Below are 25,330 nucleotides of genomic sequence, written 5' to 3'. Positions count from 1 at the left end.
GTAATTTTTCTCCTGGAAGACACAAAGTGGTTTTTTCGTTTTTCGTTTTTGTTTTTGTTTGTTTTTTTGAGACAGGGTTTTTCTGTGTAGCCCTGGCTGTCCTGGACTTGCTTTGTAGACCAGGCTGGCCTGGATCTCACAGTGATCCACCTGCCTCTGCCTCCCGAGTCCTGGGATTAAAGGCGTGCGCCACCACGCCTGGCAAGACACAAAGTATTAAATAAAGAATTCTAACACTGTAAGGATGGAGCAGGTTGGAAACACAGCTATGCCTTCACCCTAGACCCCACACACTCCCAGCAACGAAGCAGGATTGTCTAGCTCTTTGCTGCGACTATTGGCATCAGGTCACACAGACAAACACATATTTCATTGACAGCCAAGCCACAGCTGACAACTCTACACAAAACAGTCTTCATTAATGTGTATTTACAGTTAAAAAAGAAAGCTTTCCCCCAGCAGACTGTTACTTAAGCAGAGGGATGACACTTTACAACCCAGTGTAAAATAACTTTCTCTAATGCAGAATTGTAGAACATTTAAAAATGATGAACCCTTGATCATCTTAAAGTTCAATTTTCATAAATTTTACTGTAGATAATTGTATTTACTTACCATTAACTAAAAAAAGTGTAAACATGACAATAAACTTTTTTCATTGTATAAAGTATGTTTCTCCCAATCACTGGCTTGTATTAAATGAATTTGTACTTTGAAGTCTCTATTTTGAAACATTTAGTGTCCCTATTGGACTTAGTAAAAGATTTAAAAGTTACTGCGGATTCTGGTGTGTCTTGCTGGCACCACACTGTGTGTTTGTGTTAAAATGACAACAGCTATGCGGTCTGCAGACCTCATCTGGAGATGCCCAGCACAGAAAAGGCATAATAGCATTCTTTGGAAGAAAAGTTAACCCTGAGACGATAGTCTATTCACTAACTGTTTTCCCTGGGAATTCGCCATTATCTGATCAAGCAACAAAAGTCTTGGCTGCTGTCCAGGTGACTTGTCCTCTGCAGGAGCCAAGTTCCAAACCTCGGCTATGAAGACGGTCTCAGTGCAGATTTGCTGTTGACACAGGAAGTCTGTTCTGTCACACTTGTTTCTCAGAGCATCCCAACTGCATCAGTCAGGGGACACGGGTTACCCAGAGCACTTGGGGACCTTGCATTACAGTAAGGAGGCAAGGAAGTGATATGACCTTGTTTTTACACACCAATAAATCATAACATCAAATTGATAGGCTTAACTGTGTTTTCTTTTTATAGATTGTAAGAAGCTCAGACTATTAAATGTATAATTAGTGATTTATATTTTAGCCTTTTCACCTATTTACAAATGTACCCAGTGTGTTATTTGTGTCATGCAGGTTTAAGAACCTTGGTTTCACCTGTAACTACACAATTTATTTAGTTTTTAAGTTATTTCTAAACTTTTGATGAAGTCAATATAGCAGGGAGGGAGGGCAAAACTTGAAATTAACTCTTACCAAATAAAAACCCTAGAGGATTCTGGGTAAGAGGTCTGGGCTGAAGCTGCCTGACTGTGACCCAGTGAAGGTCAGGAGTTAGAACAAGGAAAATGTTGTATTCCAAGAGAGAAAGAGAGAAAGAGCTTCAGAGATTCACACAGCAGAGCTGGGGCACCTGCAGAGTGCAGAGGAAAAGGTGGGAGACAGGGAGAAGCCAGGCTGACTGCTCTGTACCACTGTGCATCAGTGTCTTAAGCTGTGCATTGAATGCTGAAGTTATTTTTTATAAAACTGTGTCTGTATCTCTTAGCTAATTTCTTAACTCAGCTATCACACGAATAATTGAGACTCATATTTGTTTAAAATTAGGCTTTACAACACAAGGCTATTCTTAACCCTCTATGTTATTTAGTTTTACTCCCAGGAAACATCCGGGTGATGCTTGCACTTTGCTGCTTTCCTCAGCTCCAGCTCCTTCCTCTTGATCTTCCTTGGACCTCTACCTATGGCTGAATCCCTTACTTCCTCTTCTAACTCCTCCACCTCTGGCTGGCAGGAAGTCCAGCCCTAGTCTCTTCTCTGATCATTGATTGGCTGTAAGCTGCTTTATTGACATATCAGGGGGACAATGGGGAGCAGAGTTTACACGACATTTAGACAGGAAATCAGAATTTAAAGTACACAATAACCGTATGCCTACCCTCAAATCTCCATATTAGATGATGTAACTAAATGTCGGGGGCGTCAAAATCTTGACAAGAACAAAAGATTTTTGCATATGCAACTGCCCAAGATTAATTTACAGTGTGCACTGAATCTGGGGTGTTTCTGGCAGAGAATACCATGTTGCATCACCTGTCTTTCCTATACCTCTGTTTCTGAGCACACAATATAAGTTTAAGAAGGTCCCTCCCTTTCCTATTCATAAGACTGCCGGAGTCCAGCTCAGGATGGGTCGGGCCCGGAGGAATGGTGCACATGTAAGAGCGACGAGGGAAGAAAGAGTCAGACGCGGACACCATTCAATTCTTTTGATGAGAGATGGGACAGAGAAGAAGCCTTGGTGGCTTTACATACTCTGACAACTTGTGTCTTTTGTAAGCTTTATTAATACACAAAACCATTTCCTTAAAAACTTTAATCAGTGATTACACAGCTTGAAATCTTTTTGGTTACATAAGCATATAGGAACAAGAGGAACAAAGCAAGCAAACAGCAAATTTCCGGAGAACTAAAAATTAACTGTAGGATAAAATCAGCTCTCTTTTTATTTAAAACTTTCTTCCTAATGGTTGGTATTGTAAAGCCTTGCGGTTACAGAAGGTATTAAACAAAGCAACTCTATTTGATTTTGTTTTAAGCTGGCATATAATTAATAGACCAATCCCTCCACCTGATAACCTAAACTTGTCTTCCTGACCCTTAATTAATCTTTTCTTTTTCTATTTTATATTTAAAATAAAGCTATGATTTAAAAATATTATGTAGCCTTCTGCTTGGAAGTAGCTTGTCCTTTTGTCTTTCCATAACAATAAGAAAGTCCTGGCCTGTCACATTTACTCAGAAGGGCAGGCAGCTCACTGAGACAACATGCCTGTCTCTCTAACTTTGTCTTGAACCTCTATATCAATATAATTTCTATCTTTACTGTGGTTTTATAAGGAATAGAAAACCATTAGGACTTTAGGACTGTCTCCAATGTCTTCCTTTAACCTCATCATGAACTTTTACTTCAATGCAATTTCTATCTTTATTATAATCCTGTGAAGGAACATTAGAATTTTAAAACTGTTTTCTTTTGCTTCTAGGTAGGCACCAAGGTCTGTTGATAATGGCATAGTCAGAATCTCTTTTATTTCTAAACTTGTTTCTGAAGCTGAACATAAAGACCTAATGATTTTAATTATAATTTGCCAGCTTTCAAAGTTTTCCTAAAATTTTCTTCTTTATTAATTCTTCTAAAATCCATTTATCAAACATTGTTAACAATCTAACAATGAATCTGAGTAAGTTTTATAAAAGACTCAATTTTCTGCATAGCTGTATTTTCCCAGGCAAGCACCAATGACTTTATTAGTTTTTATGAATATCAGCTTTTACTAATTTCCAACTCTAGCTTTGGAGAGAACCCTCTTACAGGAATGTCTGCAGTAAAGGGTCAATCCAAGGACTTTGTCAGCAGGCCTTAAGGACACTTGGTTGTTCGGGCACTGGAACTTTGTCAAACAGTGCCCCCAGAATTCTTGGCCTCACTATAAGACATTCATTTTCCATGGAAAAGTACCATCTCTTGGTCTCTGTTCCCTACCTCCTCAGTCCTGTTTGTGTCATGGTGGGTCAGGTTGGCTCCAGGCTGGTGATTCTGACCATAGAGCAGGCTGGACAAGGCCTGTATTGATTTGGTAGGTCTACTGGGTGTTTTCTGAGATGCTCACCACACATGAACATCTGCCTGGGGAAGGCCAAGAGAGAATATCTGGGTCCCAAAGAGATGTCCTGGAAACAGTGTGGACAGGAAGGTAACTCAGATGGCCCCTGGTTATAGATAGAGAAACTGAGGACCAAAGGAAGTTCAGGGAGAGCCAGGACATTAAGGAGAGTGCTCATCCCTCAGCTGCTAAGATGTCAGTATCCCACAGAGACCCCGTGTGACTTCTCAAGAAGGTCCCTGATCAGGTGAGGATGGGTTTCCTTCAGAGCTTGGTAGAGTTGGTCTTTGCAGTCCCAGCTCCAGGACGAGCTGAAACTGAAGAGCTTCCTCATCTTGTCCGGGTTGGTGGCCTCAGCCCGCACTGCCTGATAATCCTCCTCACACAGCACCCTACCGTACAGCTTGTCCAGGACAGAGTCCACTGATGCCACTCGGGCCACCAGCTGCTCCCGATGCTGGTCCACAAAGTGCAGCAAGGTAGCAGTATCTGGGGATGAAAATGAGACTGGCACTGAGCAAAGGATTGCTCCTTCAGAGTCTCCCACTGGCTGTCCACTCCTTGCTCTTTTCATGTAGCTCTGCTTTTCATCTGCACCTCTGTCTCCCTTTTTCCTCTGGAAGGTCATTTCTTTTCTTTTCTTTTTTTAAAGATTTATTTATTTATTAAGTATACAGTGTTCTCTCTGCGAGTACACATGCACACCAGAAGAGGGCACCAGATCTCATTATAGATGGTTGTGAGCCAACATGTGGTTGTGGGGAATTGAACTCAGGACTTTTGGAAGAGCAGCCAGTGCTCTTAACCTCTGAGCCATCTCTCTAGCTCTGGAAGGTCATTTCTTGAGGCCAGCTATTAGTCTGGAATTTTGCCTCACTGGGGGGAGGGGTTCATGCCTGGACATTAAGGTTGGGAGTGGGTGGAGTTATTGTCACCATGGGACGCACCAAGGGGCCTGAGAGGAACTCTGCCCTGGGTATGCACCTCTCCCATCTGTCCCTGTGAGGCTTGCAAATGAGCATCTCTCCTTTCTCACTGCCCTTCTCTCGAGGAGCAGATGATCTTCCAGCAGAATACCATTGGCTTCTCAGGCCTCTTACAGTTTTTACTAACCGTTGGGAACTGGAGCGGTCCAGGGCGGTGCAGGTCTGAGGTCCCCTGGGAGAGAGGAGAGATGAAGCATGTGTCATGATTGCCACACCAACACTGAGTGCACTCTGTGAACTCCCTACCCATGCCTGAGACTGCGAGAACAAACTGCAGAAATTCTTATTTAATTTTCTCAGTCATACCGGGAATCTTAGTCCCTGAGCCTTTCAGCACACAGAAGGAAGAGACGTGAATGCTCAATAGATCACAGCTTCTGCTTTATCCTAGACTGAATTCCCCAGAGAAAACTAACCAAGTCCCTTGCTGGATGGCTTGGAACGTTTGGAATCTAATTTTTAGTTAAGAAAAAAAACAACAACAAAGCAAAACATTTTTTTTGTTCTTGTTTGAACTTGTCCAGCCACATGTCAAGGACTAGTCATCTGGATTTGATGGCAGAATCAAGATGAAGCAAGAGAGCACGTGGGAATTGTGAGTGAATTTAAACCGCATATAAAGGACATTAATAAACCGCAGCCATGAGTAAGCCCCAAGGGTCGAGAAGACTCTGCATTCCCTGCGCCCTGACAGTGCAGGGCAGCCAGCACAAGGACCCAGTTTGCGATATTGGAAGCCCTGGTTCCACCTGCATGAAGGAAGGATGGTTTTGATTACACCCCATGCTTGATGTACACTGACTTGCAGATAAACCAGAGCAGCTAATGAAGACACTGACTGAGTTCACCGTGAATATTAGAAACAAGCTGTAAGAGTGGGGATACAAGTGGGCCAAGATTACAGTTTTCCCATACCTGAATGCCTTCCCACACTAGATCTTAAACGAGTCCCAAAGGACAGAGTTAAAGAAAAATACGTGGAAGAGGTTGGCTTAACATGAAGAGAAATAGCAACATTGCTTCCGTTAGCTAAATAGCACATCGTAAGGACCAAACTAATGCCATGTTCTGTATGCTTTGTAGCTATTGCTATGGTCTGTATGTTCTGTGAGAACTTGTCCTCTGGGTGACCTTCTCCCTGCATTCCGGGGATGACCACATACTGCCATAAACTGCACCTGCCAGCAGTCTCCAGAAATGCCACCAGACCAGTTAGATATAATCTGCTCCCAATGTTCCTCTGAGATAAAAAAACCCAAAAAAACAAAAAACTTCCCCTCAAGACTAAGGTGCCACTCAATACGCCTGAAGGTCAACATCTCTGTGACCCACAACTTCCCCTTGAGGTCCAGCCTCCACCCAACCCACCTGAAGGTCGACATTCCTGTGACCCATAACCACATTTAGAGTTTTTCCCCTTTATAAGCCCATGGCCCTCGAAGCTCTGGGTCACTCTCCTACTCTGTTGCATCAGGAAGGCTGTGGTCTGAGCTCGAGCCGTAATAGAGGACCCTGTGTATGTTGCATCAGTATCGAGTCCTGGTGGTCTTTTTCTGGGGTCTTGTGATCTAGACGATCTGGGTGCTACATTTGGGGGCTCACCAGGATCCCCCAGACCTCCAGGACCTTGAACTGAGAGTCCTACACTGGCCAGTAAGTGGTAAGTGTGTGTCTGTGTAAGTGTACTGTCTGTGTATGTGTGTGTGCCGCAGCTCCGTGTTTTCAGGTATGGTAGCCAGGAGTGACTTAGCAGACATGCTGTATAGTTATGGCTGTGGGAGACTGGAAGATGTTCCAGATCCCATCAGGGGGGACTTTGGTCCCCATCAGAAGCGGGTCTCTGTCCCCGTCAGGGAGGCCTTAGAGCCTCATGGGGGGGGCGCTTCAGATGCCATCAGAAGCGGGTCTCTGTCCTCCTCATCGGGGGGGGGGCCTTCGGATGCCATCAGAAGGGGGTCTCTGAGCCCGTCAGGGAGGCCTTAGAGCCTCAACGGGGGTGGGGGGACTTCAGTCCCTATCAGGAGTGGATCTCTGACCCCCACCAGGAAGACTTAGAGCCTCACATCTGTTTATTACTGGATCAGACTACTGAATGCTGTCCTGGGTGGCTGAGCCAGTTTCCTCTTAAATCAGAGAGATGAATGTGGGTTTTTTTTTTTGTCCGACTGTTTTGTGTATGTGTATAGTGTTGATTGAGACTTTGACGGACAGAGGGACGGGACAGACAACCTCAAGTCTGGGACACAAAGCGGGTCGCTCCTGCAGTATGGCAAGATGCCAATGTCTTACTACCTGTGCACACCAGGAAGTCTGATTTTGTCAATTTGTGCTTTGTTTCCTTTTTTGTGTTTGTGTGACTCTTGTGACTAAGGACTGCTAAGGTCTGTCTACTCCCTCCCTGTCTTTTAAAACGTCCCACCATGTGCACTGAACAAACACCAGGAGGACACAGGAACTGCAGGGCTTTTGGGGTGGCTGCTGTTTGGCCTTGGTGAAAGCTTTTTCCAGCTTGCAGTTTGGCCGAAAACCTGGCCCCCAAGTATGGTACATTTTTAATCCTGATCTGGGACATCGCTGGAAAGCCCCAGATCTTGCCTGTATCGATTGGGTTCAGCAGATGACAAGGTATTTTTCCTTTGAAATTACATCTAGAGAAAGTTTTGTCTATTTAAAAATATATTAATATATGTGGCCACTATATGTTTGAATGTATAAATTTATTGTGTTCTGTACACTTTCCTTATAAATTACTGGTTATTGAAGACGGTTAACAAAAAATTTTTAACATCTGTAACAAAAAGGCTGACTTAAAGTTGTAAGTTAGAATTGGGGCCATTTTAAGCAGCAAGTGGCATAAGCCAATAGGTCTCTAAAGGTGCTTTTAAATTAAGGTTTTTGTGTAATTATTGTCCTGTATTTAAAACTAGACTTATAAAAGATAGGATTTAGTCGGGTGTGGTGGCGCACACCTTTAATCCCAGCACTTGGGAGGCAGAGGCAGGTGGATCGCTGTGAGTTCGAGGCCAGCCTGGTCTACAATGTGAATCCAGGACAGCCAAGGCTACACAGAGAAACCCTGTCTCAAAATACAAAAAATAAAATAAAATAAAATATAGGGTTTAAAGCAATGTTTCTTTAATAAGGTATTAAAGCTGTACCTCCAGGCTATATAGCTTAAGATTATACTGTGAACTCTTATATAAAGATTTATAAATTGCTTATTGGGTATGATGTTTAAAATTTAAGTTCAAATGCTTATTTACAACATATATGTGTGTATATGTGTTTGTAACACAGATGTTTTTAAATAGCAGCCATGTGAACCACTTGGTCTGTAGCCTGCCATGTGTCTCCACCATCTTGAGACAGCCACATGGTATACTGCTATACTGCAACAATTTTAGAGCCTCTTGGTCCTAACCAGTCTATCTCTGAGGGTGGGATTCCGCCCCCCCCCCCTTTTCACTGGTTTTGGAACTCCCCTTTCCCTCTAACTACCCAATTGCCACATTTCTGCACGCAACACCAGCTGACAATCCTGGTCTACATGACTGGCTGCTTCTTCTCGCTAACCTACACCTAGGACTTTTCTCACTGGGTGAAAACAGTGCTACCGCTACTGCTGTTTCTGCTTCTGTTGCTGCTGCTGCTGCCCGTGGAGAGAACAGTCCATCCGCCGCCTTTCCAGGCTCCTCTGGGATGCCTTCTGAGAATCTCAAGTCCCTACGCCCACATTAAGGGCTTCTAAGCTTACATGCCTCTGTGACCAAACTTGGACAGATCTAAAACTAAAGCCTTTTAATTATTGCCAGCAATCGGGTAAGGTGGAAGGAAGTTCCCATGTCCAGACATTTTCTTTGCTCTCCCACGAGGTTCACATGTACACCTAAAGGGAATTTTCTCCCTAACCTGCTAACTTTGTCTTCTGCCTACATATGTTTCAGTATCCTGCCAGCCCTCCTACATCTGGCACATCACCAAAGCAGCTACCCAAAGTGGTCCCATCCAACCTCACAGATCATGTCAGCTGGACCTGCATTGCTCTTCCCAGCTGCGGATGTTCTCAGACCCTGGACAGCAAATGCAACCGCCTGTTCTTCTGGAACCTGGCCAACGTTTCAGCCATTTAAACCCTTATCGCTGCCCTACTGTCAGCAGGAAGTAGTTAAGATGGTTACTTCACCTTTTACCCATTTGCAAAAGGCTGAAATGGTGTGCTTCAGCCCCGGGACAAACAGCTGCAGGTTCTCCCAGCACCCCTCGGTCCCTGTCTGCTGCAGGACTTGGCTGACATACTCTGCCCTCTACCTGGAACTTCCAGGGCAGAACTTTTCCTTCCTTTACTATATAATCTGGACATTTTGTTGATATTGCTTTTTTTTCTCTCTCTCTTTTCCCTTTACATTGCAGCCAAAAGCTGCTTCCAATGAACCTACATTTATATAGTTTAACTTACCTTATATAAAACAAACCAATGTTCCTCATTTTTTAATTATAGGAAAAAAAGTTCTTCAGTCACCCTCCACATGGTCTCTGTCCACTCTCTTCCTGTTTCTGTCGCTCTCTGGGGTACCCCTTCCCCCTTCCCTTCCCCCTTTCCCTCTCCCCCCATGCTCATTTAATAAACTCCATATAATATAATATCTTTGTCTTGTATCTATCACTATCTTATTTTTACATATAAAAGCTGGGCTAGGACTATACTCTGCACTCAAGTAAGTTTCCTATTTTCACTTGTCTATGTCAGCTTGAAAATATTGATGAGTTAAAATAGCAAAGAAACAAACAAACAAAATGGTGGCCAGAAAACCTAGCCATAGAAATGAAAGAACTCCACAAAACAACTTTAAGATATTTGTCAAAGAAATAAACTGAGGGAGACCTTAGAAGATGAAGTCACCCAGCCATGCTCATTGTTCAGAAGAATTAATATTGTGAAAACAGGCACCCTACCAAAAGCAGTCTTCACACTGGACTCAGTCCCAATCAAGAGTCTAGGGACAATCTTCACAGATAGAGGGTAAAAGAAAGTCCTGAGAGGCCAGGCGTGGTGGCGGACACCTTCAATCTCAGCACTTGAGAGGCAAGAGGCAGGCAGATCGCTGTGGGTTCTGGGCCAGCCTGGTCTACAAAGAGAGTACAGGGTAGCCAAGATAACACAGAGAAAGTCTGTATCAAAAAAAGGTCCTGAGATACATGTGGAACACTAGAGACGAAGGATGTCTAAGGTAATCCTGAATATAAAAGGATTTTGTGGAAACCATCGTCAGACCTCATTTCAATTAATAATAAAAAAACAAAAAGCACAGAATTGGCATAAAACAGACAGGCAGGTTAACTGAATAGAATAGAGGACTCAGGTAACTAAGTCCACAGAAGCAAAAATACACTTTAGAGAAAAGACAGCCATGGTACTGGAAAACCTAGAGTGTGCAGGCACTGCGGTGTCCTGGAAGAAACTATATTTCGTGGACTTTCTTTCCTCTTCCTCTCTTCTTTTTTTCCTCCACTTTCTCCTCTTCTCCCGCTCCCTCTCTGTCTCCCCCTCTCTCTCTGCTTTGGAGATACCACATGATCAGCTCCCCTCTCACGTGGAAGCTCCCACACCATGACACTCTGCCTCACCTCAGCCCCAAAGAGGTGGAGGCTGCTGACCACGGACTGAAACTTGGCTCTAAGACCCTGAGTTCAAACAAACTTTTCTCCTTTTAAAGTTTTCTTTTCCTCATGTATTTTTTTTTTGTCAGAATTGGGAAACACTGACTAACACACATCACTGTTTAAAATGTGCTCACACCACCTGTGACGGCTCAAGAAAAACCCACACAATGAGCTGGCAGTCTTGTGGCACCAAGAAACAACGCCAACCTCCACCACTCGTTGCTTCTGTCCGACCTCTGAGGTCTCTGGTCTTAAGCTAACTTCACCTGGCTTCAGCAGGGCCTCCCATATGCGCTTCATTCGCTTCTTTTCTCTCATTTCCACTGTAATCTCTGAATCCATGTGGCCAACAGAGATCTCAGAGAAGAGCTGGGCTTGCCCAGGGCTCCGGTAGCACAGCTCCAGTTCCTGGGGGGAGGGAGAAGATCGGGGGTGCTGTGTGGGAAGCCTCTACTCATGCGAATGAGGGCTTTCCACAACTTTCCATACTTTCCTGATCTTGCACACCACATTAGACACTGGGTATCTCTTTGCACTGAGGTAACCCACAGACTTAAAAATAAACATCTTTACTCAGAGGGTTAAGGACCAAGCTGGGCCCCCAATCGCGATGTTTTTTTTCTCATTGCTCTGACAGAAACCTGACAGGAAGAAACCTAAGGAAAGGTTTGTGTTGTTGTTCGGCTTCATGGTGGGGAATGCGTCCAAACTGTGGCTTCATTGCTGGCTGGAGGAACTCGTGGCATGGCTTATTACACCCCAGAAAACCAGGAACCTGCAAGTCTGAGGTGGGGAGCAGGGCACGTCTATAATCCTTCAGGCCTGACAAGCATGGCCTGATTCTGATAGCCAGGCTCACATATTTGTTTCCTCAAATCCCCCAAACCCTACCACTGTCTGGGGACCAGATACTTATTAAACATTTACACTGTAGAAGACAGGTCAGATTCAAACCCTAACACACACAGATGAGGGAGAGCTCATCCCGCAGTCCTGCTCACACAGCCACAGCCTGGCCTTCTCTCCATGTTTAGCAGGACGCCTTGCTGTGCCATATGGAATCTAATTCCTCAATTGCTGAGGCCTAGTCTGCATTCTTGTTGGGTTCTGTGAATTAACTTCCACCTAACTTTGATGTATTCTTGCTCATCACAAACCCCAATTGTTTCCCCCCCAATCTCAGTTTGCACGGCTTCCCATGCCGGGCATCAGAAACTCTGGGATGCTCACCACTGGGATGATGTCCAACTTCTTGGAGGCAAACACGATGAAGCGGGAACCAAAATAAAGAGAGTCCACGGGGGGCGGCTTGTTTATTCGCACAAACCGAAACTTCGTTTCTTCATCATCGATGGCCTAGGGAAAATTACAGTCAGAGATTTAGCTAGATTTCTGGGCCTTAACATCTGGTCTGAATGAGGCAAGTTGATTGATTAGTACTTTTTGGGGGGGGGGAGGAGATAGGGTGGTGACAGCTCCTGAGCACCCTTCTATATTTTGTTCTGACACACAGATGGTTGGATTATCGGCCCCTTTCATGTTCATTTTGGGAACAGGGCCAGGGCCACATAAGAAGGGAGTTGGATACATCTTGAGCAAAGAACATTTTCCTCCTTCTTGTGGGTGGAAAGAGGCTATAGAAGACTGTTCAGGGATTAGTAAATGGGCATCAAAGACGGGAGAGACTCTGATCTAAGAAGTCAGAAGTGTACACACACCCCCGGTTTCCTTGTATATAAAGCATTTACACTCCCAGTTTAGAATCTCTTCAAGGGACTCACTAGCTACAACTCAAGTTTTCTGTCACCCACCCTGGCCCCACTTTGTGACTCTCAGTGTCACCTTCCGAATAGTGCAGTCATTGGGGACCAGGTAAAGGTGAAAGGTGACATCCTTGAGATTGAGGTAATAGTAGATCAATGTGATGGAAGTGATGGGGATGAGATGCCGGATGGCAGGGATCACCCTCAGTAGAACTCCCACTGGGGAGAAGCTTGGGTTCTCCAACACTGCGTAACTCTGCTCCACTCTTGCTGGTGTTTCCAGGACCATCCCATGTTCTCGAAAGTGAGCAACACAGAACAAGGAGCTGTCCACCTGTCCCTCTGTGAAAGAACAGAATCAAGAGATGTAGATTCAGTGTTTCCGTTGATCCATGCTTGGCTGGGAAAATAGTACCGTATCAATTAGAATGATTGTGGTGGTTTGAATGAGAAAGGGCCTCTATATTTGGTGGAACTGTTTGGGAAGGATTAGGAGGTGTTCCCTTTTTGTTTTTGTTTTTGTTTTTTTGTTTGTTTGTTTTTAAAGATTTATTTATTTATTAGTATGTATACAGTAGCATGTGCATCTGCAGGCCAGAAGAGGGCATCAGATTACATTATAGATGGTTGTGAGCCATCATGTGGTTGCTGGAAATTGAACTCAGGACCTCTGGAAGAGCAGGCGGTGCTCTTAACCACTGAGCCATCTCTCCAGCCCCCTTGTTTTTTTTTTTTTTTAAGGTTTGTTTATTATTATGTATACAGTGCTCTGTCTGCATGTATACCAGGAGGCCAGAAGAGGGCATCAGATCACATCATAGATGGTTGTGAGCCACCATGTGGTTGCTGGGAATTGAACTCAGGACCTCTGGAAGAGCAGTCAGTGCTCTTAACCACTGAGGCATATCTCCAGCCCCAAGTGTTCCCTTTTTGGAGGAGCTGTGTTACTGATGGGATCTGAGGTTTAACAAGCTCAAACCATTATTAGTTTTCTTTTTCTCTGTCCTCCTTGTCGATCAGGACATTAGCTTTCAGCTTCTGCTCTAGTGCCATGCTTGCCGGCCTGCCTGCTGCCATGCTTGCCTGCCTGCCTGCTGCCATGCCTCCTTCGACGAAGGTCTTAGAATCATCCTCTGAAACTATAAGCCGCTATAAAATCTTTCTTTTATAAGTTGCTTTGGTTATGATCTCTCTTTAGTTTGTATTCACTTTTTGTTGTTTAAGAGAAACACTATGACAAAAATTTAAGTTTTATTAATTAACTTACAATGAAAACACAACAAAACTATCAACTCTTTTTCACTATCAGTGAGGGTGAGTGTAACTCATGCAATGGGAGGCAGCTTTGGCTTTGTCCCTGGGTAGCTGCTGGGTGAGTATTCGATGTGGAGGGGAGGTTCATGATGGTCTCATCTACGGATGCTATAAAGAACACAGCCTCAGAGGCTGCTGTCAAAAACCTGGCAGTCAGTAGGCTTTCTGAGGCGGTCTCATCGCCAACCTCGGTGGTTTGGGATTCAGCAGTGTTCACTGAGTTCTTTGTTGCAGGGTGGAGTTTGCTGTTATGAAAGAGACCCAAGGGCACCTCTGTCCACTGAAGACAAAGCGGGATGGATCCCTGGAATGGTTAATCTCAAATATGAACGGGAAGATATCCAGAATTGCCTTGGATCTGGCCTCAGGGTATGATAGGAGATAATCTTGATTGGGTTAATCGATTTGGGAAGATCTACCCACTGTGTGCAGCACCGGTCCATGGAGGAGGATCCAGGACTGTGTGAGATGGAGTCAGTCACATGGGCACAGCACTCGCTGTTCTCTGCTCCCTATCTGCTGACACAAGTTTACCAGGTGCTGCAGCTCCATGTCCTCAGGCTTCCAGGTCACGATGAGCTGCACCTTTGAACTGTGAGACAAATACATCTGTTCTCTCTTGAGTTTCTTTGGTCAGGTGTTTTGTTTGAGCTACAAATAAAGTAACCTGGATAGAAAATTTATATCAGGATCTGGATCTTTGCTGTAAAAAACCTGACGAGGTTCTTAGATCTTTGGAAGTATTTGTGGACAGAATGTGAAACAACTCGGGACTTAGTGGAAAGTTTACAAACAAAAGCTCTGAGAAATATAGTTGTAGGCCTAGGAGACATTTGCTTCAAAAAAGATACAGCAGACAAAAAGGGATGATAAAACATCTCATGGACCACCTCCATAAACTGGTCTGCCTCATAAAGGAAACCTTGAAGCATTTCCTCATCACCCCCCACCCTACACTTTCCCGTGTGACCTGTCAAGTCCAGCCGTTATCACCACCCTCCTCCTTACATTTCCCTTGGTTACCTTGGAGAGACACAAAATGCGGGAGGTGCACAGCAGACACAGCTCCATGCTCAGCCTTGATGTTAAACAGAGGCCCAGCCACCATGTGACTCTGCTGCAAGGGAGTCCTGCCCAGGAATTGGCTCCACACACAGAATCCAACCTCGATTGTCACTGCCCTTGTCACCACAAAGTGGAGTCCTGTGTTTGGGTTATGGTAGGAACCAGCACCAGGGAACTGAACTCTAGAAGAGGGAGAGACAGACACTGAGTTAACACCTGGCTCTGCTCATCTGCTATGTGCAGACCCAGGGCAGGGCTGGGGACACAGCCAGCTGCAGCCAGATGGCTCTGAGTTCTTGTTCCTCTGCTGTCTGCATGTGGTCCCTCACTAAGTCATTGAACCCCCAAAATCTGTCTCCACATCTGTAATTGAGGTAATGACAACACCAGCTTATAGAGCTGTGAATGATCTAACGCAAACCTACAGGTAACACACACCTGGGAGCAGTTAGTTATTCCTATAATAGTGACTAGGGTGCTGAAATAGACAAGTGTGTGTGTGTTTGTGTGTGTGTATGTGTGTGCGCACCACACACAAGTGACCTTCCGCACATTAGACAAAGGCTCTACCAATGAGACACACCTTCAGTTCGCAGTGTTTGTATTCTTTTATTTTTACTTTTGATAATAGACATTTATTGATTTGACACACTTCCCCACTCGAATCTAGTACATGATACAATCTGGGTCAGCCAAGCACTGGCACCAGAAATGATGGGAACACAAAGCAGGGGCGGGGCCAATACAAAAGGTGTTTGGTGAGGGGCTGCTTTGGGTCTGGGGTAGAGGAGCCTGAGATGGCCTCTCGGGCAGGTGCTAGTAACCCTGAGCCACATGCTCCTCCTTCCTGCTCATCTCCCAGACCCTCAGCCAGACGCCCCAGGCTCCTTTCCTTGTTCCTCCTCACAGCCCTGCCTGCCACCACAGAGCCTTCTACGTAACCCTGGCAGTCCAGGCCTGGGAAGAAGGGCGGGACGACTGTCCCAGGCTGCAAACAGGGAGGTCTCTGTACCTAACTCTACCACCCCAAATCCTTCCTTCTCTCACACTCCTCCCAGGCTCCAAATGCTCTTCCTGGTAACACTAACCTACACTGGTCAAACAAGAGTGTGCTTGTGCCCCAACTGCACCCTTTTCTAGGCACAAGTGGACAGAATGTGGGGGTCTGGCTCAGGTTTTTTCCCTTAAACTCTAACCTGAGAATGCATAGAGTTTCTAGACCTGGTTCAAAGGGGAGCACTTCTCTCTAGTGTCTCTTTGTCTTAGATTCTTATTGCTGTGAAGAGACACCATGACCACAACAACTCTTATATTTTAAAAACTTATTTATTTAGTTACTCACTTTACATCCCAATCACAGCCCCCTTTCCCTGTCCTCCAGGTCCCATCCTCCCTCCCTCTTCCTTCTATTCCCCCCTCCATTACCCCTCAGAAAAGGGGAGCCTCCCCATTAACCCCCCACAGCACATGGAGTCACATAAGGACTGAGCACATCTTCTTCCCACCAGGGAGAAGTGATAGAAAATCATGCAATAGTGTCCATATCAGAGACATCCAAGCTGACCAACAGGTATATGTGTAGGGGCGGGGGTTCTGTCTAAGCATGATCCAGGGGACCCACATGACAACCAAGCTGACCAACAGGTATATGTGTAGGGGGTGGGGTTCTGTCTATGCATGGTCCTTGGTTGCTGCTTTAGTCTCTCCAAGCTCTCTGGCTCTGTTGGTCTTCTTGGGGAGTGCCTGTCCCCTCAGGGTCCTTCTATCCTTCCTGAAACTCTTCCACAAGGCTCCCTGTGTTCTGCCCAATGTTTGGCTGTGAGTCTCAGCATCTGTTCCAGTCTGCTGCTGGGTGAAGCCTCTGAGAGGACAGCTCTGCTACGCTCTCATCTGCAAGCATAGCAGAATACGGTAATAGTGTCAGGGGTTGGCTCTCTCCCATGGGGAGCGTCTCAGGTTGGGCCAGGCATGGGTTGGACGGTCCCTCCATCTCTGCACTATCTTTATCCCTGCACATTGTAGGCAGCTTGCTAGAGGAAGGCATTCCTCCCTGTAACGGAGGTGTAGGAGCCTGAGACAGAATAGGATCTACCCGGGTCATGAGAACATCAGCAGGAGGTAGTAGTGTGTCTGACATGAGCAAGGCCTCCAGTGACTGGGAGCCTGAGAAGCCCTCTTCTTCTGCTGACAGAGGTCCGTCTATTGGGCCAAAGAGGGCGGCGCCATAGCTGTGTAAGTGGGCAACATGCAAAGAGAACCCGGAGAGACTGCCGCTGGACAGCAGGGAATGGGAAAGACACAATAGATTTTCACTGAGGGTGGGATCCTTTGCATAGCTGCTAGCTGAGGCTAGCACCTCAGACTCTGGCCTCAGTGAGGACATCAGCTTCTTCCCGATTTCCAGAACAAGGGCTGCTGGACCACTTGGCAAAGTGGCCTAGAGGGTTCCTTGGCTTGGCACCTTCAGGTGGAGCCGGTAGGGCAGATAGCTTCTTCCTGGGGCCTTTGCCGCGGCCCCGGAGCAGCTTGCTGCCTCTGTCCCTAGAGGCAGCCTTGCGGTGAGGCGCCTTGCCACCCTTGCTCCTATGGGGTTCGGCATCCACCTAGATCTCTTGCCTCTTTGTGGATCTTGATGAACTTGCTGTGTGAGGACAGGGTGTGGCGGAGCTGTTGCTGTCAGCGGCTGCTCTAGGCTACGTTTTACGGCCTGGCTGGCGAGTTCTACTTATGACTGAAATCTCCAGGCACTCCGGCAGGAGCTTCGCTTCTGAGGACCTGTTACAGCCCCCAGGATTCCTGGCTGAGGGTCCTCTGTTGGTTCTGGGAGCCAAGAGGGCAACAGGTTCGGAGTGTCTCTCTGAGTCTACCTTCCGTTCTAGACTGGGCTCCGCCTAGGACAGTTCAAGTGGCTTGGTGGCGAGCTCTGGTGGAGGAAGAGAGCGAGGTGCAGGATCGCGGATGGTTCTGGGGTTCTGGGGTTCTGAGGCAGTCTCTGTGGCTGACTTCTTATTCTCTGGATCCATATGTGGAGTTGAACCCCTGCAGTTCAGCGTTCAGTGGAGTGTGCTACAGTCCCTTACTGTGCCTCTCCCCAGGGAGAAAGCAATGAGGGCCGGGAGGCACATTCTAGTCAGTTCCGAGAAAGTCACTAACTTCTCCCTTGTCTCAGGACTTTAGTCCCCAAGCTGTCCCTTCCACTCAGTTCTCAGATCCCCTTCCTAGCTACAGGCTACTCTGAAGCTCTACCTGTAACCCTCTTATTTAGCTTCCTGCATTAAAAAAAAAAAACAACTAAGATATTGTACTCATGTGTGTGTGTGTGTGTGTATTTTGAGACAGGGTTTTTCTGTGTATCCTTGGATGTCCTGAACTCGCTTTGTAGACCAGGCTGGCCTTAAGCTCACAGAGATCTGTGTGCCACCACAGCTGGTGGGTGTTTATATTTTTTAAGTGTACATTTCCCTGTAATGACAGTTTATCTGCTAATATTCATAATAAATCCTTGGCCCTGACATAATGGTTTACTAAGTTCTTCAACGATTTTTCTCAAAGCTTCCTGTTTGGTGACCGGTGGGTGGGCAAGTGCCAGTTTCTGTGTGAGGAAATTGAAAGTGACAGTTCCTCCAGCTGGGACAGGGACTGACAGTATTGGAGGAGGGTAACAGGTTATGGAAGACACCATGGTTGTGTGATTAGTGACTCGTTGTTCATGAGACTGTAATTCTTGGGGGACAGGGCTGCTGTGTCCCTCCCCATGTCCTCAGCTTCAGGGGTTCTTGGCTCACAGTGGTTGTTAGTGCAGCAGACGTGCAGAGACAACAGGATTTAAGGGGAACCTAAGCGACAGAAGAGACCAAATATAAAGAGGGAGCCATGCTGTTTACACCATGAATAGAATAATCACCAGAAAGAGCACAGTTCAGATAACGAGCAAAGTTGAGCACAGACTGCGTAGATGAAATGAAGGACTCATGTCAGCGCGGTTGGTGTGGTAGTGGTTGCTGGTTGCAGAACGCGAGGTCCTATCTGAATCATGGGAGATACACAGGGAAATGTTAGTGGGTGAAGTCCTCTGGTATCTTGGACTTACAATACTGTGACAGTGATCTACTAGTTGGAAAAAAATGGTTTCTGGAGCCGAGTAATTGGACAGGGAAGTTCTTGTGCTCTCCAGTTTGTAAATGTTTGGAAAACTTTGTGATAAAGATCATTCTTTTTATAACGACTCAAACTTTTTATATCATTCCTGGCTTAGCCTTCTGCATTGGCACGGGGAGGAGAAGACATAGTGGAGACTAGGTGGTTGCTATTTGTGGCGATCCTTATGGAAAGCGGCCTGTGGGAAGCTAGCCTGTTCCAGGCAGAGCTCACTCACCGGTATAGGCTCCTCTCTCTGTCGACCACCTCAGTAGCCACACGTCCTGTAGGGCCCCAGAAGTCATCTTCAGTCCCCAGTGGTTCCAAGTGCTTGTCTCTTGGTGAGGCAGACGCGGATGGATGGGAGAGCTCCAGGGGCCCAAGTTTTGTGGACTCTTCCTCTACAAGAGGCCAGGCAGTGGTTACTATGTGTCCAGGCTTATATTCCCAGACTTTGCAAGCACTGGCCCCAGGCTTCACTCTTTTCTTGGTTGCCTTACTAGGAAGTGTATCTAAAGACTTTATTGCTGTTTCTGTGGATAGCTACGTGCTTTTTCATTTACATATATGCATATTTTCATTTACATATGCATATTTTTATCATTTGTTTCCACTGCTGGCCTTCTGAGAAACCTTACTACCTGCTCCCAACCCAGCCTTTGTGTTTCCTTTTCTACTGGTCCAGAAGTGTTGATTTCCCTAACCTACCTCCAATGGGTAGGTTGAGAAAAGAACTTAACTCAAAACATAAATGAGCAAGAATGAGGCGGTGACTCCCAGGCCATAGCAGCTCAGAATGAGACAGGGAGCCCTGGTACAGAGCCTGATGCAAGGGAAGGACTCGAGAGAGGTGCAAAACTATCACCTTGAACCAGGCCCTAAGGCTCAGAGAAAAGGAAGCAGTGTTCCCTCTGCACTCTAGTTGTGATCTGATGTCCTCTTCTGGCCAACAGGTGTACATGCAGGCAGAACACTGTATCCATAATAAATAAGTAAGTAAATAAATAAATAAATAAATAAATGTATTTTTAAAAAAAGTCTAAGAAAGATCAGGGATACAAGGCATGCCAAGAGCCATACTGTTAAAGGAGCTCATTAGGCATGTGGGCTGTCTAGGAGGTGATCAGGTATTCTGAAGGTCTGTACCATGATGCACCTCCAGAAATGCTTCCAGTCTCTGACATGCTGTCAGGAGCCATTGATTTGGGGGAGTTGAGTAAGCATGAGAGATCTCTGGAAGGGATCTGGTATTCTACAAGGCCTGTACCGTGATGCACCCTAGAATTGCTTCCAACCTCTGACTACCCTGTCAATTGTGCACTGCTAGGTCTCTCTTAAATGAGGCATTAGAGCCAGGCATAGTGATGCATGCCTTTAATCTCAGCACCCAGGGAGGCAGAGACATGTGGTTCACTGTGAATCTAAGGGAAGTTTGGTCTACAGGGTGAATCCAGGACAGCCAAGACTACATTCAAGGCCAGTCTAGCCTGCAAAGCAAGTCCAGGACAGCCAAGGTTACACAAACTGTCTCGAAAAATCAAAAAGAAAAAACACCTGGCACTGGTGTGAACTGTTACCTTCTGGGTATTGACCAGCTCTGATTGAGCAAACTTCCTACAGGATCTTGTTTGAGGATACTTGTAGGCTCAATTTTCTTAACAAATATATTTTATTACAAACTTATTAACTGAGAGTACCTCACTTATAACCCAACTAACTGAAACAATAGGAAAAGAAGATTAAAGAATACAGTAACAAAACCATAAGGATATCAGTTCCAAGGAATGATTCTCCTGGCATAATCAGCAGGATTTCTTCTGCTGGAACCTGGGGTAACCAGAACCTGGAACTTCAGCAGGAGCCAGGAGCCCCGAAGCCTTCCCTCGAGCGGTTCTTTCTAGGAGCGTCTTGAAGGGCAGCGATGAACAGTCAAATCTATCCCAAGTCTCCAAAAAGCCCCGCCTCCAGTTCTGGGCTCATTTATACATCTCCTCCCAGAGTCTGTTCATGGTTCTTTCAGCTGGCAACAATCATGTTCCTGCTCGAGGAGGTTTGCCTGTTCTCTCACAAGACCGTTCCCCATCCCACACTTGGGATCGTAACAAAAACAGGTTTATCTCTCCTTAGATCTTCTAAAACAATTTTAGAGAGTTTATGGCTGCAACGAATACCTGTGCGGACCTCCAGATACCTCACTAGGGATAGCCTTGTGGCAGATTTGTGGCTTCAGATAAGCCTCCGCCCCAGATGGCACCACGCAGCCTGGTATTTCACCATAAATACACACAAGTTGGTTTAAACTTCTCATGAACCCTAGAAAGAATGGGGCTACCTAGAGATGTGTGAATTTCCTCTGCTTCTTAGAATGAAAGACAGATAAAATTATTGTCCTGAACTCATTACGAACTAAGAGATAGCTGGATAATGTATAGTTGGGTCAGTCCTAATTGATGTCATGTGTTCTTGAAACTCTTAGGCCTTGTCACTCTGAACTCACTGTGAACTTATGTAATGGATGCTTAGATAAGAAATGTTTAGATTTAAAACATGTAAACCTGTTGTATTTTAGAACTCATCTGTTTTCATGATTAATTGCCCTTTTTTGAGTATGAGGTAATTCCCTTTTCTCAGAAGTATAAGGGGCGTTGAAACTGGGAAGCTTAGCTTCAGTTGAAATTAAGATGCTTCACTTCACCCACCCTCTCTCTTGAATGTGTGTGTGTGTGTGAATGGCTTCTCTCTCTCTCTCTCTCTCTCTCTCTCTCTCTCTCTCTCTCTCTCTCTCTCTCTCTCTCTCTCTCTCTCTCATTTCACTGTAGATTCACATATAAACTAGCAGGCTCAGGGCTTTATCATCAGCCTTTTAGGATTCACAGGCCTCCACAAAGAGGCCTATCTACAGTTCAAAGAGCCTGCTTTTACCCCCCCCCCCCCCCCCGTGCAGTTTCTGGCTAAATCCACTTTTACAGCCTCAGCCATAGGAAAATTGTGGTCAGTTAAAATTTTTTCCCACAGCCAGTTCCTAGAGAAGAAACCCTGGGCTCCCTTTCCTCTTTCTTCTTTCAATCCTGATCAGTTGCCTGAGCCACCAGCTCTGGCCACCCAAGAGATACAGTGGTCTTAAGTGGGGAGAGCAGAGTAGAACATTTTGATAGCTAGAAATGGGCATAGATTGGTGACAGGGGAGAGGACTGTATGGGGCGGAGTAAACCAAAACCAACAATGCACTAAAGGTCCTAGAAACACAGCACTTTGTAAGCTAATCAAAGTATACTATAAATAAACGTAGGCTATTGAGCAATGAGCATACAGTTCTTTCCTCAGAAGATATGAGTTATAAAAGGGAAATTCCAGTGCCAGGCAAGGAGAACCTCCCAAAGAGTTACTGGTCATGGGGGAAGCAGAGAAACAAAGCCTGTTGCTGTCGCTCTTAGCAGTCTACCATGACTAGAAGTAAGTCCCTATTGGTGAAGACACAACATACATATATATATATATATATATATATATATATATATATATTTTTTTTTTTTTTTTTTTTTTTTTTTTTTTTGCTATAGGACTTAAAGAATCCATGTTGGAAAAGACATGAAGTCTCCTCTCCTCTATTCTGGTTAGGCTTCATAATACTAGGAGGTGTTGTGACGCCCCTGGGGGAGAAACAGCATCACTGTTCTTGTCTGACAGTGCGTTCAAATGCTACTTGTGCAACCGAGGCATGAAAGTTATATGGTACTCAGTCCAGCCTGCGGTGTCCATATCAGAAACAGGACCAACAGAAGAGAACCGTGTGCTTATTGCAATCGCAAGGTGAAAAGCCGAGACGGCATTTGCCCTTTCCTAACCCACCAGTCCATGGAAACGTTCTTCAGTGAGAATCACCTAGATGAACCGGGACACAGAACTTAGTTATCAATCGTAAACCTCGAAGAGTTAAGGAGTTTAAAGGCATCAGAGACAAAGAGCTCTGTGAACTTGAAGAGCGCGTGAACTCAAGGAGAATAGAGGCCTGAGTGATGTGAAGAAAACACACACACAAGGCTGAATAAAAGAAAAAAAAATAATAATTCAGGATTTGAAAAGCCGAATCCAGCAAAGATATAAATATTGAAGAGAACTCAAGCTGAAATGAAGAGGAAATTGAAAACTCAATACCTATTTGGTAAATTCAACGGGAAGCCTCACAAGTAGAAAGGATCAAACAGAATATGCAATATCAAGACTGAAAGACAAAACAGAGGAGTTAGACCACATACGCAGAGAACATTGAAAAAACAAAACCAGACGAACATGTGGGAAGTGTGGGGCTAACACTAGGCATCCATCCAACATGTTCCTTCTTTGACAGCAGAGAGGGTCCCCAAGATTCATCATCTGAGCTCTGAAGTTTTGGGGGAGGCAGGCTCCTTAGAGAACCCCTCACAGGCAGTTGGCCCATAGCTGATAACTTTCAAGGATTGTCCTGTGGGAAGGAGACAGTGGTTGTGTGTTTGTGAAAGAGGCAGCACTAGGAGCCAGGGAGCGTTCCTGGGGCCCTACCTGCTCACACTCATGCCCTGCTCCATGGTCACATGGGGGAGAATGAGGCTTCCACAGGTGCTGCTGGGAAACAGCCCTGCTCTAGGACCACGATGTCCACACACGCCCCCTGGTCCCCCTCTGTGTGAGTCTCCATTCCTCTCCGAGCCTCAGCTCCTTCACGCGTGACCCTGAGCATCTGTCCCACAGGGTTGCGAGCTATAATAACAGCAACAGCAACCACACAAGCTTGTACTAATAATTACCCAACACTTATTGGACATTAGACTTGGATTATCTCCTTCCTTTTACAGCCCAACGAGACAGCTGTTTACCCTTCCACTTTCTTAAAGTTGTTGTTGTTTCTTTTCTTTTTGTTTTTCAAGACAGAGTTTCTCTGTGTAGGCCTGGCTGTCCTAGAACTCACTCTGTACACCAGGCTGGCCTTGAACTCACAGAGAGCTGTCTGTCTCTTCTTCCTGAGTCCTCGGGTTGAAGGCATGGGCCACCACCACCCCGACCATTTTCCAGATGTAGTCATGGAGACAGAGGGATGTAAAGTCCAGGATGCTAGAGCCAGGACTGGAGTCTGCCTCTGTCCACCTCCAAAGCCTGGGCTTTTAGATTCAGTGTCACCAAGTGTTCCTTTTTGGGAGCTGGCTTTAAGCCTGTGCTCACCCCTCAGAGCTCTTCTGAATGTCAGATTCTTCCCCCTACAGCATCAGATTGCTGCTTCTTAGGGGCTGTGGGACCCTCACAGAGGCCTGAGAATGCAGGTGTGTAGAGGACGGTGTGTGGACCTAGGCGTCAGTTAGGAGCTTCTGCAAGCCTTTCAGCCTCTCCTGGGGCCTGTGAACTCTTTTTATTTTATTTTATTAATTTATTCATATTACATTTCAATTGTTAGCCCATCCCTTGTATCCTCCTATTCCTCCCTCCCGCTTCCCCCCTACTCCCCTCCCCTATGTCTATGACTGAGGGGGACCTCCTCCCCCTATATATGCTCTTAGCGTATCGAATCTCTTCTTGGTAACTTGCTATCCAGGGGACGTGGTCAGAGATGGGGCACCAGAGTTCGTGTGAAAGTCAGATCTCACTCTCCACTCAACGGTGGAGAATGTCCTGTCCATCGGCTAGTCTGGGTAGGGGTTCGAAGTTTACTGCCTATATTTTCCTTGGCTGGTGCCATAGTTTGAGGAGGATCCCAGGACCCAGATCCGAGGCCTGTGAACTCTTGACAGGAGGTTATCCCGCCGTGAGAACACTGGCGGGAGGGCTCAGTGGTGAGGAAGGGGTCACAGCAGTGGTGAGTGGGGCTCTTTTTGTACTTACTCGTCTTGTCTGGCAGAGCTGTTTTCAAGCTGATAAAGGCTTCGAATAATGGCTGCATGTGTAGTTCTCCCAGGTACGTCCTCAGGTCTCCCTCCATGCATGGTTGTTCCGGGTATGCCGTCAGGTTTTCCACGCATGGTTGTTCCGGGTACGCCGTCAGGTTTTCCACGCATGGTTGTTTCGGGTACGCGGTCAGGCTTTCCACGCATGGTTCTTCCGGGTACGTCCTCAGGTCTCCCTCCATGCATGGTTCTTCCGGGGAATTCCTCAGGTCTCCCTCCATGCATGGTTCTTCCGGGGAATTCCTCAGGTCTCCCTCCATGCTGGAGTCTCCCTTCATGCAGCAGGCCAGTAAGCTCCTGCCTCTGCCAGACATGTCTGCTCTGGAAATGGATGTTTGATCAGAATTGGTGGAAGAGACCCGGAAATAAGAGGATAGCAGAGCACCATCTCCAGGAACTGATTGTCCTTTGATCAGAACAGTTGAACGACTCTGTCCCACCTGGGGAGTGCATACTGTGTGGCCAGGTGCAGGGGGCTTGGGCCTTACAGGGCAGAAGAGGGAACTGTATCAGTGAGTGAGTTCTTCACAGTGTCGCAGGGGAATGATGCCTGCAGATGTTCTGTTTTCTCCATTGGCTGTTTTTTATTTGT

The 25,330-nt window shown here is 46.0% G+C and overlaps 1 protein-coding gene and 1 long non-coding RNA gene across 2 annotated transcripts; one reads left to right on the top strand and one right to left on the bottom strand.

Moving 5' to 3' along the window:
- Window positions 1–2,680: 2,680 nt before the first annotated feature.
- CARD8 (caspase recruitment domain family member 8) lies at window positions 2,681–24,830 on the bottom strand. Its single transcript, XM_084761339.1, has 8 exons — window positions 24,677–24,830; window positions 19,065–19,227; window positions 14,648–14,871; window positions 12,390–12,652; window positions 11,778–11,903; window positions 10,814–10,955; window positions 5,014–5,058; window positions 2,681–4,389 (listed from the first exon to the last, which is right to left on the bottom strand). Exons 1-8 carry the CDS (start codon window positions 24,771–24,773, stop codon window positions 4,097–4,099), a joined length of 1,353 nt encoding a protein of 450 aa, XP_084617465.1. The 5' UTR covers window positions 24,774–24,830; the 3' UTR covers window positions 2,681–4,096.
- On the top strand, window positions 4,402–4,840 carry LOC311585788. The gene is made up of 2 exons (XR_014775352.1): window positions 4,402–4,523; window positions 4,735–4,840. It is a non-coding gene; the product is annotated as an uncharacterized lncRNA (long non-coding RNA).
- Window positions 24,831–25,330: the final 500 nt, after the last annotated feature.

Source organism: Acomys minous (genome assembly GCF_964271855.1).
Source record: "Acomys minous genome assembly, chromosome: 16".
Taxonomy (NCBI): Eukaryota; Metazoa; Chordata; class Mammalia; order Rodentia; family Muridae; genus Acomys; species Acomys minous.
The sequence above is the reverse complement of the archived record's forward strand: the minus strand, read 5'-3'. Positions and strand labels throughout refer to the sequence as shown.